The sequence below is a fragment of the Caretta caretta genome, chromosome 8 (assembly GCF_965140235.1).
Source record: "Caretta caretta isolate rCarCar2 chromosome 8, rCarCar1.hap1, whole genome shotgun sequence".
Taxonomy (NCBI): Eukaryota; Metazoa; Chordata; order Testudines; family Cheloniidae; genus Caretta; species Caretta caretta.
Window position 1 is genome coordinate 5,060,832 of NC_134213.1, and position 14,877 is coordinate 5,075,708.

General features: G+C 40.7%; 1 protein-coding gene across 2 annotated transcripts; it reads right to left on the minus strand.

Moving 5' to 3' along the window:
• Window positions 1-854: 854 nt before the first annotated feature.
• On the minus strand, window positions 855-14,877 carry MFAP3 (microfibril associated protein 3). 2 transcript variants are annotated; one of them, XM_048859865.2, is made up of 4 exons: window positions 14,762-14,877; window positions 13,435-13,483; window positions 6,994-7,480; window positions 855-4,963 (listed from the first exon to the last, which is right to left on the minus strand). In XM_048859865.2, exons 3-4 carry the CDS (start codon window positions 7,283-7,285, stop codon window positions 4,218-4,220), a joined length of 1,038 nt encoding a protein of 345 aa, XP_048715822.1. In that variant the 5' UTR covers window positions 7,286-7,480; window positions 13,435-13,483; window positions 14,762-14,877; the 3' UTR covers window positions 855-4,217. The 2 variants fall into 2 exon arrangements, with proteins under 2 accessions (XP_048715822.1, XP_048715821.1); XM_048859864.2 differs by lacking the exon at window positions 13,435-13,483.

Below are 14,877 nucleotides of genomic sequence, written 5' to 3' on the forward strand. Positions count from 1 at the left end.
ACTCAGTGCTGGTTTGTACAGTTCACGCTACACTACCCCGCAGGGAGCACCTGAAACTTCAGGGCATGCAAAAACTGTGTGCACACTGCTACACCGCTTTATGGATGCAGATAACTTCCCACCCTGCATGCTGGCCCGCAAATAGGGAGGGCGGAGTCATAGTCCTGCTTCCTCTCTGTCTCAAGAAATGTAAGGAGGAAGCAGCCCCTGCACTTCTCTCAATGCAGGAACTGGGAGTCTGCCAGGCCCTATGTGAGCTGAGCAAGTGAGGGGAAGACTTTTTATGCACCCCCACTGCTCGCTGGCATGGCAAGGCAGAATCTGTCCCTTGAAGTTTTAATTAGTCCAGCTATAGACTTGTCTGGTATTAGTTACGTGTCTCCTTCTGTAGAAGGGAAGCTGTGTCAAACCATAGGAAAAAGCCTCCCAAAAACTAAACAGATTAGAATAAATACAGGAGAACAGAACAATTGTCTCTACAGGTGTGGGTCAGCACATATAGGTTTGAGGAGGCAAGGACTGCAATTGGTAACAGCTGTTTTAGCTTGCGATAAGAAGCAATAAAGAAACCAAAGACCCTGTTGAAATCATGTCAGGGCTGCTGTTCTACAGCCATCTGTTGACGCAGCTGGTAAGAATCGTTACAGATGGCCATGGGGACTCTAGGACATTATAAAATGACAAATCAAAGATGTTATGGCACAAATTGTCTTGCAGATAATCAGATACACAGGCAACCTTTACCAGTTTGCCTAACAGCTTTGCTGGCATTAGCTAAAGACAGCTGTTTATTAACTCTTTATGGAGAGCCCCTCTTTCCCCCTGTCTGATGCAAGAGAATTTAAAGAGATGATAAAACTCACAGGTTTTTTTGCTAAATTTATTCTGACAATCTACCAATTAATTTTATGAAAGTATGACTCATAATGTTGTTATATAACACAGTCACATTACACTCTACAGAATACAAATAACCAAAACAAAGTTACTTGTAAATACAATCTTGGCTAACGAGTAGAGTTTACAGTACAAAAAACAAATTGAGGTTCAGAAGAGAAGATAAAACAGCCTTGTGATTGTCAGAGACATTAGCTGAAGCCAAGAAAAAACATGCATTTTTTTACAAGGAGTTTAACCCCCCCCACCCCGACGATGTTTGAGTAATCTTTCCAAAATAAATTTTAGTTAGATGTATCAAAAAATTCAAGCAGTAACAGATATCACTAACATGGGAGCAATAGGTCAACCTGTTTGGAAACCACTATGTTAGGGTTCATTATTTGGAAATTATGGGTTCTACATCATCCTGGTTCCCAGTGTCATAGGAATCTGTTCAATACACTCGTTGATGTCATATTAAGGTTCCAACCCTGCTCTGATGAAGTTCAGTGGAAACAAGATTGGGCCCTACACTTCATAAATACTACTTATGTACTGAAAATCCTACAAAACAGCCTCTCTCCCAGAAATGAAATGACTTATTACTATGGCAAACTGACCACTTGATTTTGGAATTTAAAAATAAACAAACTATCCAGCACATCATTTCTGTATTTTCTGGCCTAATGGAACAAGTCCTTTCTCTCTGCTACTCAGACACCAGATGAAACAGCTAGATAGGCAAATACAGACTTGGTTTATTAAGAACGCAGTGTTATCTACCTAAACTATACAAATTACAGAACAGATTCAGTTAAATCGGGAGCTGTTCTCTTACACTGATCGCATATAGCTCCAGCGTCATTTTGTTGCATGCAAGCTGCCATTTTTGATGAGACATCTGTCAATCATTATTGCGTGTCTGCTGGTTTGGAAGTATTTAAAAGAAGCCTTGATTTTATGGTTCCATCTCCAAATTGCATTTATAACATGGGGACAAAAACATCAAGGATGCCGCCACCATATGTAGTGTGACAGTTTGACAGAGGGGCATGGCCAAGTGGAAATCCTATGGCCTGGGGGATGTACAAGGTCAGACTACACGATTACCCCTTCTGGCCGTAACATCTTTGAGCTATGACATTCAAACTCGACCAAAGGAAATTCTTTTCACCAGAATGCACCGTTAGCCTGCAGAATCACTGCCGCCAGGAATCACTGAGGCCAGCGGTTTAGCAGGATGCAAAAAAGGACTGGCCATTTATCTGACTAACAAAAATATCCAGAGTTATAACCATGACTATTTAAGAATAAACAAAGAGCCAAGAGAGGAATATAAACCCTTAAGATGAAGAGGAGCATACACAACCTCTAGCTATATGAGCGTGAAGAAGAATCTATCACGAAGGACAGGTTATTCCAGATCTATTCCTCTGAAGCACAGCCACCTGTCAGAAACAGGAGACTGGAATAGATGGATCACTGGGCTGATCCAGTCAGCAATTCCTATGTTCCTGATAAACACAGGCCTCTCAGTGAAGACAAGCTCTGCTAGACCTGCGTTGCTTGTGTTTGACTTCAGAAGCGTCTCGGGAAAGAACTTAAAAATGCTTCACCCTCTCGGTCTCTAATACTGACACGTAAATATGATTTACTCATGCCATTTATTACAAGGCTGTATTACTGCAGATTCCTCTGCTTTGTAGAATGGCACTCCTATATCTGTTTGTCATCCACCGCCACCCCTGTAAACGTAACCTGAAAACCTCTGAAAAATCTTGAATGTTTCCTCCGGAAACCACTAGTTCAAGTCACCTTTCAAAAATAGGAAGCAAAGAAAGAGATGTGGGAAGCTAAGCGGTGCTCCTGTTGCTAAGTTGTTAAAATTATATGGCAATATGCTCCCAACAGTTGTAAGAAAATAATTTGTGGAGTGCTTACAAGCCTTACATACATTTAAATCGCAACTGGAAATAAAGTGTGATTAAAGTGATACACTTATAAATGTTACATAAAAAATAAGAAATACAAAATAAAAAAAAAGGAAAAGATCAGCACCAAAAAGCGAAACTAGGGGTCAGAGTCTCTTCTACATGCTAGTCCCTAGGGATTGGATCTCCTCCTCTGAGGAATCTCCTGGCACAGGAGAGTCCCTAACTAGCACAGGGCAATGTGTGGTCAGCTCCTGTGCTACATCTCCTTGCAGCTCTTACCATGGGGCTTGCTAGAAATGGAAGAGGGCATGGCCAGACGGGTACTGCACTCCAGTGACTTGCGACTGGCAGATAGCAGAACCAGGGAGCCATAACTAGCCATAACTATCCACAGCTAAGAATCTGGCCCTAAGTTCCCCCCACTTTTCTTGTTAATGTTGTTTAGAAACAACTGCCTGAGACATTTGATCTCTAGATTTTTTTTTTTTTTTAGGACAACCAACTCGTCATCCCTTGCCCACGGCAATGTCAAATACACCACAATCCTTTGGATTTTCTGCAGTGAGTAAAGTCAATAAGGTTCATGGACAGATAATACCAGCAGAGCTGCCTTCCTGTCCTGCCATGTAAAACAGAAACAGGGTACGGCATCTACCAATATTGGTCATTTAACCATGGTGCTGATTATGTCAAAATCAAGATTTAATTTTCCATACGCTACAATGGCGTTTTGGTAAGTTTCTGCAGAATCATTAAAACCTTAGAGCCCTGGTTATTCCATAAATTGCTTTGAAACTATGACAATTAATTTAATCCAGATGCACAGTCTGGCACTATTCCTTATTCTAAGTACAGTATGTTTTGATGGCAACACAAAAGCAAAATACACAAAGCAGATTTGCCGAAGCCCATAGTTTTGATGGGCTGCACACATCAAGAGGCAACTCAAAAAGAGCACACCTCTCAAATCATCAGGACAATAATGCAGGCAGACTTGAATCTGAAAGAATTCAGATTTCTTTGTGTATATGAAGAAACAGTTCACAAAGGAAAGGATCCTATGGCACGTGTTTAGCTCAATTTAGCCACCTCTGATACAGTAACTGAGGTGACCAAGAAATTGAGTGTGAATTATCCCGTTTGTGAAATGCTTCCAGTGGAGTAAGTTTGCTTTACAAAATTGTTGCGAAGGAGTATTCTAAATGGCCTCATCTAAGCAGGCTTAAATCTATAGATCGGCACTGAGAAACATAGATGAGGAAACGCACAGATTTAGGTAAAGTTTTGGCACCTCATATTCTGGAAAAAGATTCATTATTTCTTGTGCACATTTGACTAGAGTTCCTTTTTTCTCGACACCCTACAGAAATCAGACGCAGCTTTAATAATCCCACCTCGCTGGATTCAGCAGACCTCTTCTTCGGAAGGTACAGTATGGCAGCTGTCATGGGAAACAGTGTCAATGCTTTGTATTTCTGACTGAAGGTGGACCGATACCTGAACTGCTATTTCTTGACCCTGCTCATTCATGGAGCCATCATCCGAGTCCCCTGCTGGTGAATTACTGCGCTTGAGCTCTGGGTTGATGGGGTAGATCGTATCTTGGGTAGCAAGGGCTTGGGTCTGTTTGGTTTCCTCACCAACTTCATCAGGATCATCAACTCGCACTGCTTCGAAGATCTCCTCCATGAATGCCCTACAGTTCAGGATCAAAGGTGGGAGGGGGATGCTTCTAGCAAGCTCTTCAATGTATCGAGCAAATTCCATGGTCTTAAACTGGGTGACTTTGGCCAGCTCTAACGTTTTGGCAGATGTGATGATAGGAATGCGCTTGGCGATCTCAAAGGCTTTCTGAAGCTTCTCAGCCCCTTCTGTCCTGAAGAATTCATTGATGGCCTTCTCTGTCTTGCGGAGGTGGCTGCTCATCATACACAGACGGGTGATGTTTAAAATGAGGATGATTGTGAAGGCAACCAGACACACAATCATGTAGTAGATGCTCATGTCCCCGGATGTGAAGATAACCCTCAGGGTGACTGTGTAGAAGGAGGTGCCATTACGATTAGTGGCTGCACAGGTGTACCGCCCGCGGTCACCAAAAGTTACACTGGTAATGTTAAGGATTCGGTCAGTGATCAACCATCTTCCACCTAAAGATCCAAAAGAAACAAGTGTAGTAATGAGACAAAGAGAATTAAGAAAACGTAACAAATTGTGCTTACTCCTTTATTGAGATACAGGCCTTGGCACGAAGTACTGCATCTGTAACATAATACAAAGATTCCTCAATGATCATACCTGATGTGGTGGAGATTTTGTTCTGTAGCTTGTTTAGCCTGAATTTACAACTCAGGTGCTATAAGTACACCGGACCCTTGACAGAATGTGGGATTTGGGATCCATGCGCGGGACTGCGTTATAGTGTGGACCGTGTTAAAATGAATTGCAATTAAAGTAATTAAATTTGGGATCCATGGCCGCAATTGTATTATATGTGAATTTGCACTATATAGACGCGCGTTCTAGCGAGGCTCTGGTGTACTTTTCTACCGTAAGATTTTGCTCGCATCCCACTCTTTGTTCCATTTTGTATTGTTCCGTACAGAGCGGCTGTGCCTTTAGACCGACAGCTCTTTGGGGCACGGATTCCAGTATTTGTTTAGCACATTTTGCCCACTGTACGGTGCTGTGTTTATTTACTGCTCTATATAATTATAACGTCCAATTTTCCATGTGGATTGACTGAGGCAAAAGTTAAGTGAGCCATGGTAAACGTCACATAGTCAGTAAGGGTACATTTATACACTGCACACTAAGCCCAGGTCTGTGGGACCTGGGCTTGTGGACTCGGTGTTTCCAAGCCCATGCTTGAGCATCCACACTGCATTGAACACCTGGGTTAACAATTGCTGGCCTGTCTCTCACAGCCGTACCAACGCCTCCATATTGCACTGCGCAGACCTTCTGACTTGGGTCTGTGACTTGACCTGCATCCACACTGCAAAATGATAGGCCTTGGATACAAGTCCCAGTGGGGCTTGTACTTTGATTCTGACTCCCCCCACACCCAACAAGGTCCTAGCACCTGGACCCTGAGTGCTGCTGACCAGAGTCAGACTGAACTGAGTGTGGACAGGAGAGGGGCTTGGGCTCGAGTCAGAGCCTGTGTTTAGTGTGCAGTGTAGACATACCCTAAGTAGCTCAGCTGGTGTTAAAACCCATCCCTGGAGACCCAGTCTTTTGCTTTAACCACTACACAACTGTGCTTCTTCTACCGACTGAAAACTCTTGGTAAAAAATAAATTAATAATAATAATGCTGGCTTCACAGGCAATTTCCTACATATTTACTAAATTGGGGAGGACACATTGTTTTCATAACTCATTCTCTTCATTTACGCTGCTTTCAATTAAATTTCCAGATGGCATCTAAAGATTATTTTAGCTGCACATAAGCTGGATAATACCCCAAATTAATATGCATAGCATTAAGAGGATACTGTCAGGTAGCTCAGGTTCACAATTTGACCTAACTTAAAACTTGTTATCTAATGAAGACTGTTCCCCAGATTCTATAAACAGTATTACTTTTTTCTTTTTTAAAATTAAGCACTTAATGGGCTAAGAGAGTGCATCTCCCTCTGTAGTAATGGTTAACTAGCAAAACCATTCCCTGAGCAGTTAAACATCCTGTTGATTTCCACAGAGTTGCTGGCGCATAAACCAGGAAGTAAATTTAATCAAATAATCTCTCGCCTTTAAAAAGGCCGAGAAAGCATGAGAATAGTTTGCCAGCTAGAAAAGGTCACAATTTGAGGAAAATTATTTTTTAATGTATGCTCCTAAGATGTAAAGAGCAGGACAAAATAAAAAATCAGTTATGAAGCTGATTCTCTGGATCTTTAATTATGTACCTTTGAAGCAAAACAGTTCAGCTCTACAAGATTAAGCATCAGAGCAAAAAGGGTGGGCCAGTGGATAGGGCACTAGCCTGGGACTTGGGTTCAGTTCCCTGCTCCACCACAGGTTTCCTACGTGACCTTGGGCAAAACACTTAGTCTCTCTGTGCCTCAGTGCCCCATGTGTAAAAGGAGGATAAACCTCTCACGAGGGTTGTGAAGATAAATATGTTAAAGATGGTGAAGTGTTCAGATACCATCTAAGATAGTAGCAGAGCTTACCTTCATCTCTTTCATTGAGCAGCTGTCCTTTTGAATTGTACCAAAGGATAAATTCATACTGGCTGATGTTCAGTTTACATTCAATTAAAGCACTGGTCCCCTCCTTTGCTATGATATCATGATGTGCTGGAGAATTTGCCACGACTCGGAAGACTGGATGAAGTGAAGCAGTCAGAGAAATGGATCTTGACCCAGGTGTAATTGTCCTGTTAGAAGCTACATTTTCCAGGGCAAAAGCAGCAGGCAGACCCGCACTAACAATCAAAACTAACAGGCAACAACTGAGATTCATGGAAGATTAGAGAAAATGGTTTTTTCATTTAACTTGGAGTAAGGAGCAGGATGCGTGATATCAAGCTGTCTGCATTAAACCGAGATCAGTGAGGAGGGTCTTGAGTTGTTCATTGACAGAGAGTTTCTTGGAAACATCTGAATCCCAGTGCACTTTCAAGACCATCGATATTAGTAGTGAAAATGGGAAATCCAACTGTGAAAAAAAAAAAAAGAGAATTAGGTTTGTTAATAATACCAAGCTTACGTGGTTTTCAAATCTCATTTCCAGTAAACAGATTTCAGACTAAAATAATTTAAACTGTCAGCTGAGGGGTTTGGCATCAGAGATGAGCTCAGAGCATGCCAAAGGGATGAGGGTAAGAAGATATTAGCATGATCAGTACTCCAGTCACTTCAGATGTACACTTGTTCTCCCCTCCAAAATAAGACATCTCAGGGAGGCTAGGCATTAGGGGCAAAAAGAATGTAACAAAAGGGCCAAAGTGATTAACAGATTGGAAATGCGTTGCTCCCATTGGGATCAAAATGTGGACTGTGTGTATGGCAAAGAAAAACAGTTTTCACAACACGGGGAAGATGAAGGATGAAAATGTAATTTTAAAAAACAAGTGATTTCAAGTCCTGATTTTCCAAAGGGTATCTACTCAGCCTCTTGTTCTGTACCTACAGATAACTGTGGGTGCATTTTATAGCCCTGAGACAAATAATTACCTGATTTGCAGGTACAATCAGTAGTTAGATGCCTAAGTGCTATAAAATGCACCCACAATTTTTTGTTCCTGGAAAACTGTATCTGCAATGATTTGTGGGTACAAAATGGAAAGTTACTTCTGAAATCTGGCCCTTAACATCGAACTGTTCTTCTTCATGACAACTTTTCTTGCTGCCACATTATCAGACTCCACATTTTTACCGTAATTTGATGCTGAAAATATTGCACTAATGGCTACTACTATTTAGCACTTACAGTATGTTTTTCATCTTCAAAGTGCTCTAAAAGCTACAAGTGCCAAATTCTGCTCTGCATCTCCTAGTGCTTCAGGGGGTATTTTGACTAAGGACAGGACCCACAATTTTTAAAATGAAGGTGTGCACAAGATAATGGATGGCATTAGAATAAAAGACCACTATCAATGCTTCTGGTATATATCAGTTTTTTTCCACCGACAACCAAGAAGCAAAACATTTCAGTAAATACACTGAACTCCAAGAATGAGTTGGCATGAGAAAGGTTTACATTTGTATATAATTTTCATGAAACCTGACCAGAGAATATTTCTGATCTAGTAAATGTTCTTTAGACTCATCATTCCTTCTAGACTGTCCCATGGCAATGAAAACCAATTTATGATGGGAAAAACCCAAACTAAAATACCTTGGTATCTTAATGAATATCTTACTTCACCCTGTTGAATATCTGACTTCAATCTTTATAGTCTGTTGTTCTTCTACCAATAACACATACCAGCAGGGTTCTATTTCATAACTAGGACAGTACAAAGGATTAAGTAATTCATCTATATGCTTTTTATAAATAAGGCAGCAGGCACTTGATACGTTTTTTTCATCATTTTGACATTACTAGTTGACACTGCTTATAGTACTTTAACATACCACAGAGGAATAGGATCACGGCACAAAGGATTACTCTACAAATGAATGCACCTATTTTTTGCTCTTTAACTCCTTTATAGAATAGATTAATTAATCACATCCAGGAATTAGGAAATTCATTTACCACATACTATGCCAGCTAAGAATTTTTTATTAAAGGTTATTTGCCCAAGGACAATCCAGATTTCTAATTTGACAAGATAACTTTGTCCCATTATTGGTTGCTGTTGCCAAAAATCAGCTAATTAGAAAAAACAGTATTGTTGTTTGACTCTCTTTCAAGGTTCAGCTGACTGGCATGTCTAAACCTGAGGTGGAATTAGAGTAGGCCCCAACTGTTGTTTCTGTGTAAATCCACTGAATGGCACCGAGCCTGTCTCTCCTCCCCATTCTTTTTTCTGCATGTCTCATTTCTTATTTCTTCCTTTAGGATGAGGCCGGCAGCTGTGGAAGGAACTCGATTAGTGCCACGCTACTGAGCAGAACCCATTTCCCACAGGCAAGCTGACAAGGAATAGAGCTTCCTAGTTAGCTGCATTCCACCAGTGGCATCTCTGGGAAGGCATTTATGGAAAGAAACTGGTGCTGATCCAGTTCTGCTGGAGCTAGAGCAGGCTGTCCAGGGGGCTTTTCCAGGGACTTTACTCAGCCCCAAAGGCACACTGTTGCACATACTGGATCTATGAAGCTATTTAATACCTTGGATCCCTCTTTCATCTCCCTTTTCATTTCCCCCTACTCTCTTTCTTGTTCCTGATGCTTTCCCCAATCATCTTGCCTTGCTCTCCTTTTTCTCCTCTCACCTTTGTGCTTTCTCTAACCACCTTACCCATGGCACATCTATCTGCCCCCATCTGCCAGGCGCCCTCTCTGTTCCTTCGAATCCTCCTTGTTCAGCTATTCTTTTTCCTCTTTACTTCTAATCAATAACTCCACAAACGGCATTTCCCTTACCATGGTCCTGAGTTTATCTGGTGTTATTTTGCTGGTAAGCTGTGTGGGATAAGGCACATGTCCTTTTTATTTATGTCTCTGAAGCACCAAGTAACTTTACTACCCTCTCACTTTTATAATGAAATAAATAAATAGTATTGTCAGCACTACAGTTAAAAATCTTGTTTCTCTCGGGTCCATATGTCAGCTGAGAAAACACATTCAGACTGAACTTGGCATGTAAACATCTTAGTTTAGTAGTCATTTAATACTTTTAAATGTCTGAGGATACATAACTAAAAATATATAAATCAAAAATGTTAGAAGTTGATGAGTTTAAGATTTGTTTTGTGCTTATATAATTGCAAAACTACTTTGATTTAAAAAAATATTTTGGCAAGTAACTATTCCAAAATATGAACTAACCACTACTGGTACAATTTAAAAAAAAATTAAAAAGTTGAATACGTACAAGACAAATGCAAAGTTTCAGAAGGATATTTTCCACACAGACTTAATCAAGTGACATGACGTCTGTTCTCATATCTTGTATAAATATGAGAGACACTATTTTATAACACAGAGGTTCTGCTTTTTCTTTAAACTTCCCCCTAACCCACAGGAAATAAAGTGAAATAAACAGTTCTATGTAAAAGAAACAACAAGAGCAAGAAGATTCAAAGTTTATATTGACACACAATCTTTCACTCTTTTTTTTTGGTGGGGTGAAGACGGAACAATAGTATGAATGAAGGCCAAAGTGTTAACCTACCCTTTGTCTTTCATGTCATAACTTAAATGTTATTTCAACTTAGGGGTTGCAGCCTACAGACCCTTACTCAGATGAGTAGGATGCTCTCACGAATAAGCATTACTCATGCGATTAAGGTTTTACAGCATCAGTCCTAGTTTTGTCATATGAGATCTGATTCAATAAAAGTTGTGGAAACCTAGTTCATTTCAAAAAAGGTGTTAAACATAGTTTCAGATACTACACGTTTCCACTGCCAATCTTTGTGGCCTTACTATTTTATTTTTTCTATTTTTTAAAAAAAGATTTCCCTCTTTTTCTTACTGTTGTGTGAAAGACCATTCTGACAGGGTAAAAAACCTGACAATACAAGGGAAACAGTGAAATTGACTATTAGCAAAGTGCTGTCAAATGCTCAAAGTAAACAGGTTGAAAAAAAAGGAAATTATTTTTTTCTTTCCTCTCTTTCAGTTACAGTAATCTTAGGAGTGGCTTATAAAAATTATAGCTAGAGCAGTTTCAGATAAAAATGCTCCAGGGGTGAATGTTTTTGGAAAGTATGAGCAAAATCCGGACACATTTTTCAGTTAGGAACAAAACATTTCTATTTTAAAAGGTTTTAAGATTTGTTTTCTATGCAAGTATCATTCAAAAATATCTGAACAGTACAAGTGGTGTGTCCTCCTTCCTGAAAAATAGTAACTAGGGCCCTGGTCCTGCACAGACTTACCTGTGTTTATCTTTACACACTGTAGGCCAGATTCTGTATCACTAATGTCAGTGAGAGTTTTGACATTGACTTCAATAGGGGCAGGATGGGACCCTGTGAGCAATCCCACTGACTTTAACAAAATTACTCACAGTACATGAAGTTAAACACGTGCTGCATAAACTTTTGAATGACTGAAGCCCAGAAAGAAAAATAAAGGATAAGAAATGAAAAAAAGAAAACAAGCAAACAAAAGAGTGTGTGCATTGGAACATGAATAGTATAAAATATTCCCATTAAGTTTTCAGTGGATATTATTTATGTGACTATGGAATCACATAATAAATATAAATATCAATTTGAACTCCCTATGTGTGATTTTTCAGCTGCTATTTCTATGTGTAGTTACAAAACTGACTAAGTGCTTGGCTATGAAAATGGAAATACGCAGCACAAGCTGTTGAGTGAATAACGTTTTACTGCACCGATGAAGTGGGTTCTAGCCCACGAAAGCTTATGCCCAAATAAATTTGTTAGTCTCTAAGGTGCCACAAGGACTCCTGGTTGTTTTTGCTGATACAGACTAACACGGCTACCACTTTGAAACCTGTTCAGTGATTGTTAGTTACGTTGTTAAATGTAACTTTTATACACAATGGGCTCAAACCTGCCACCAGATATATACACATAGCTCCACTTGACTTCAATGAGAGTTACAGAAGGTGTATCTGAGGGCAATTTTGGTTCTGATAGGTGCAAATGGAGCATGTTGCAATTACTACATGACAATCAAGTTCTACATTTCCTCAGTTCGGAGTGTTTCAGGTCCCACAACTGCATGTGCAGGTGGACATCCCTGTGCCTGAAGGATCAAAGTCTAAAATGCTAATCTTAATGCAACATTAACATACATTTCTGCAGTCTGTACAATATATTCAGATAGCAGATTTAGGGTATATCTTCACTCCAGAGTTAACTTGAGTGACTGAGTTAACTCCTCTTAAATTAGCCAAGCTAGAGTGAGAGCAGTCACACTGCGAAATAACACTGGAGCTTCACAGAGGGGTTGTGTCAGCAGCTGATGAGTTGTGCTAACTTGAGCTATAGTCTAAACCCACTCAAGATGAAAGCACCAGCATACTTGGATTAACGATTTTATGTGGTTGGGATCTGAGTTAAGGGCAACACGCAGGTTAACTCTGCAGTGAAAACAAGTCCTTATTTTCCTTATTGAATCAGACACAAAGAGTATCTTATTATATCAAATCACTGTAATCTCCTGTCTAATGATGTTTTAGAGAATCAGTGGAGATAATTCTAATATCTCCAATGGTTTTCTTGTGATAATTTCTTCATTTTGAATTATTAAATTTAAATTATTAGATGTTCAAGTTTTTTTAACTCTATTTCTAACCTGACATTAGAAACCTAAGTCAATTATTTCAACACCGGAAATATCTAGCAACGTTTTCCCTCAGAAGAGTGAGCTAATTATCTTCAGTAATTGCATATGCTAATGCCTATATGTGCAATGAATCTGCATAATGTATAAAACATCAGGAGTGATGGGTCATTGAATTTTACCATTAAATTCTTGAAGGTCTGATTTATTATAAATTGTTTGTCACATTTTCCTTTTGCAAACCCATTGTTATTAAGCAGACAAAGATCTTTCATTGTCAACTGCTGGAAGAGAATGTTTTGCTAAATCCATATTACTCAACCATCACATTTATGCAAAACAGCTTCTGAAACTGATAATGGAGTTAAAAAGAGGATAAAACATGAAAAGTGCAAACATCACAAAATCTTCAAGAAAGTATTAAAATCAAGGCAAGAGAAAGCATCCACAGTAGTAATCGGAATGGTTTATGTCTGAACCTGAACTTAAGATCAACATATTTAACCTTTACTGAGCCATAAGAATGGTTATACTGGGTCAGACCAAAGATCCATCTAGCCCAGTATCCTGTCTTCCAACAGTGGCCAATGCCAGGTGCCCCAGAGGGAATGAACAGAACAGGTCATCATCAAGTGACGGTAGCCTTGAACTCTGAATTTTCCTATCTACAACAACAAATATTTAGTTTTCACTTAAACCACAAACCTACTTTTTCATTACTAGAAAATATTCTCTTACTGTATATATCATCTTTGTGTAGCCTGTCAAGTAGTTTGTTATAATACACCTTTGAAAAAAATAAAGTTGAAATTAGTATATGACAATAGACATTTTTTCCACATGATAAATGTGATACAATACATTAGAATCTATAGGGGATTTCAAAATCGACTTTACGTAAACTGAAAATTGAGTCTCTTGAAGGCCCCACACTGCATGTATTTATGCATTTGCTTAATTCTACTCATGTGAGTAGTCCTAGTGAAATCAGTGTGACTTCTCACATCAATATGCATAGTTTCAAGCATAAAATACTGATCAGTAGGCCCACTGATTTCAATGTGCTTTGAATTAGACCTTCAGCACCTAAAGCCCTGATTCAGAAAAAGCCCTTCAATACATTCTTAAATTCATCTCAATTCAGGGAAGCACATAAATCCGTGCTTAATTTTAAGCATGTGTTTGGTTGCTTTCCCGAATCAAAGATTAAGGCTTCAATTGAGCGTTCTGATTCGTGCAGGCAGACTCCTCCATCCACGGTGGAGCTGTACGGATGGCAATGGGGCTCTGCAGGATGACTGGGGCCTGTTTGCACAGATCAGTTGACAGGATTGAGGCGTAAGATTTAACCATTCTCTTTCTCCCCTTTCACATTTTATAAGAGGGGCAGACGGCTCTAGAGACCGTATGCTGTCCTGGTGCCCATGTCACTGATAACAACCATAGCGGCTGAGTGTGAAATAAAGATACATTTCATGTATCTTTTTTAAAACATTGCAATTTAAAACAAATCTGACAGCAGCTGCACCTTTCTCTGCCTACGTTTTAAAAGCGCATCACTGGCTCACGTGACATTTTAGAACATAATAAAAAAGAAAGCAAAATCCAGACAAATCCTGAAACCAAAAGGTCACGGCCAGGGCCCCCCGAAGTGCCAAGAGAGCCGTGCCGGCACGGGGCGCGGCGGCCGGGGGAGCGATGGCTCGCTGTGACGCCACGAGGCCTCGCCAGGCTGACGCGCCGTGATGTCACGGCAGAGCCCTGGGGAGAGGGGACGGGTTGGGATCATCTAGGCCGACCCCCTGCGGGACACCCGCCATGGGGCTTCCCTGAATTAACCCCCGCCTGCCCCCAGCAGATCTCGAGGGGAACACGATGCGCTCCCCCTCTACGGCAGCCTCACTGCAGAGCACACGTCAGGGCAGTGACGTCATGCCCGCATGACGTCAGGCCGGGGCGCCGTAGCTTCCCCCGAGGACTTAACAAGGCTTCGCCGAGGGCCCCCCTGACGTCACTGTGACGTCATCGCGGTGACACGCTGCGTCGTCACGGCACGGCAACTTACTGATAGGTTGACGCTGGTGGGAGGCGGGTTTGGCCGGAGCCCCGGGAGCGCTCACGCCCCGACGGTGCAGAGAAGCCAACGGACTTTTCCGCCCCACGGCCAACCCGGAAGTGCCT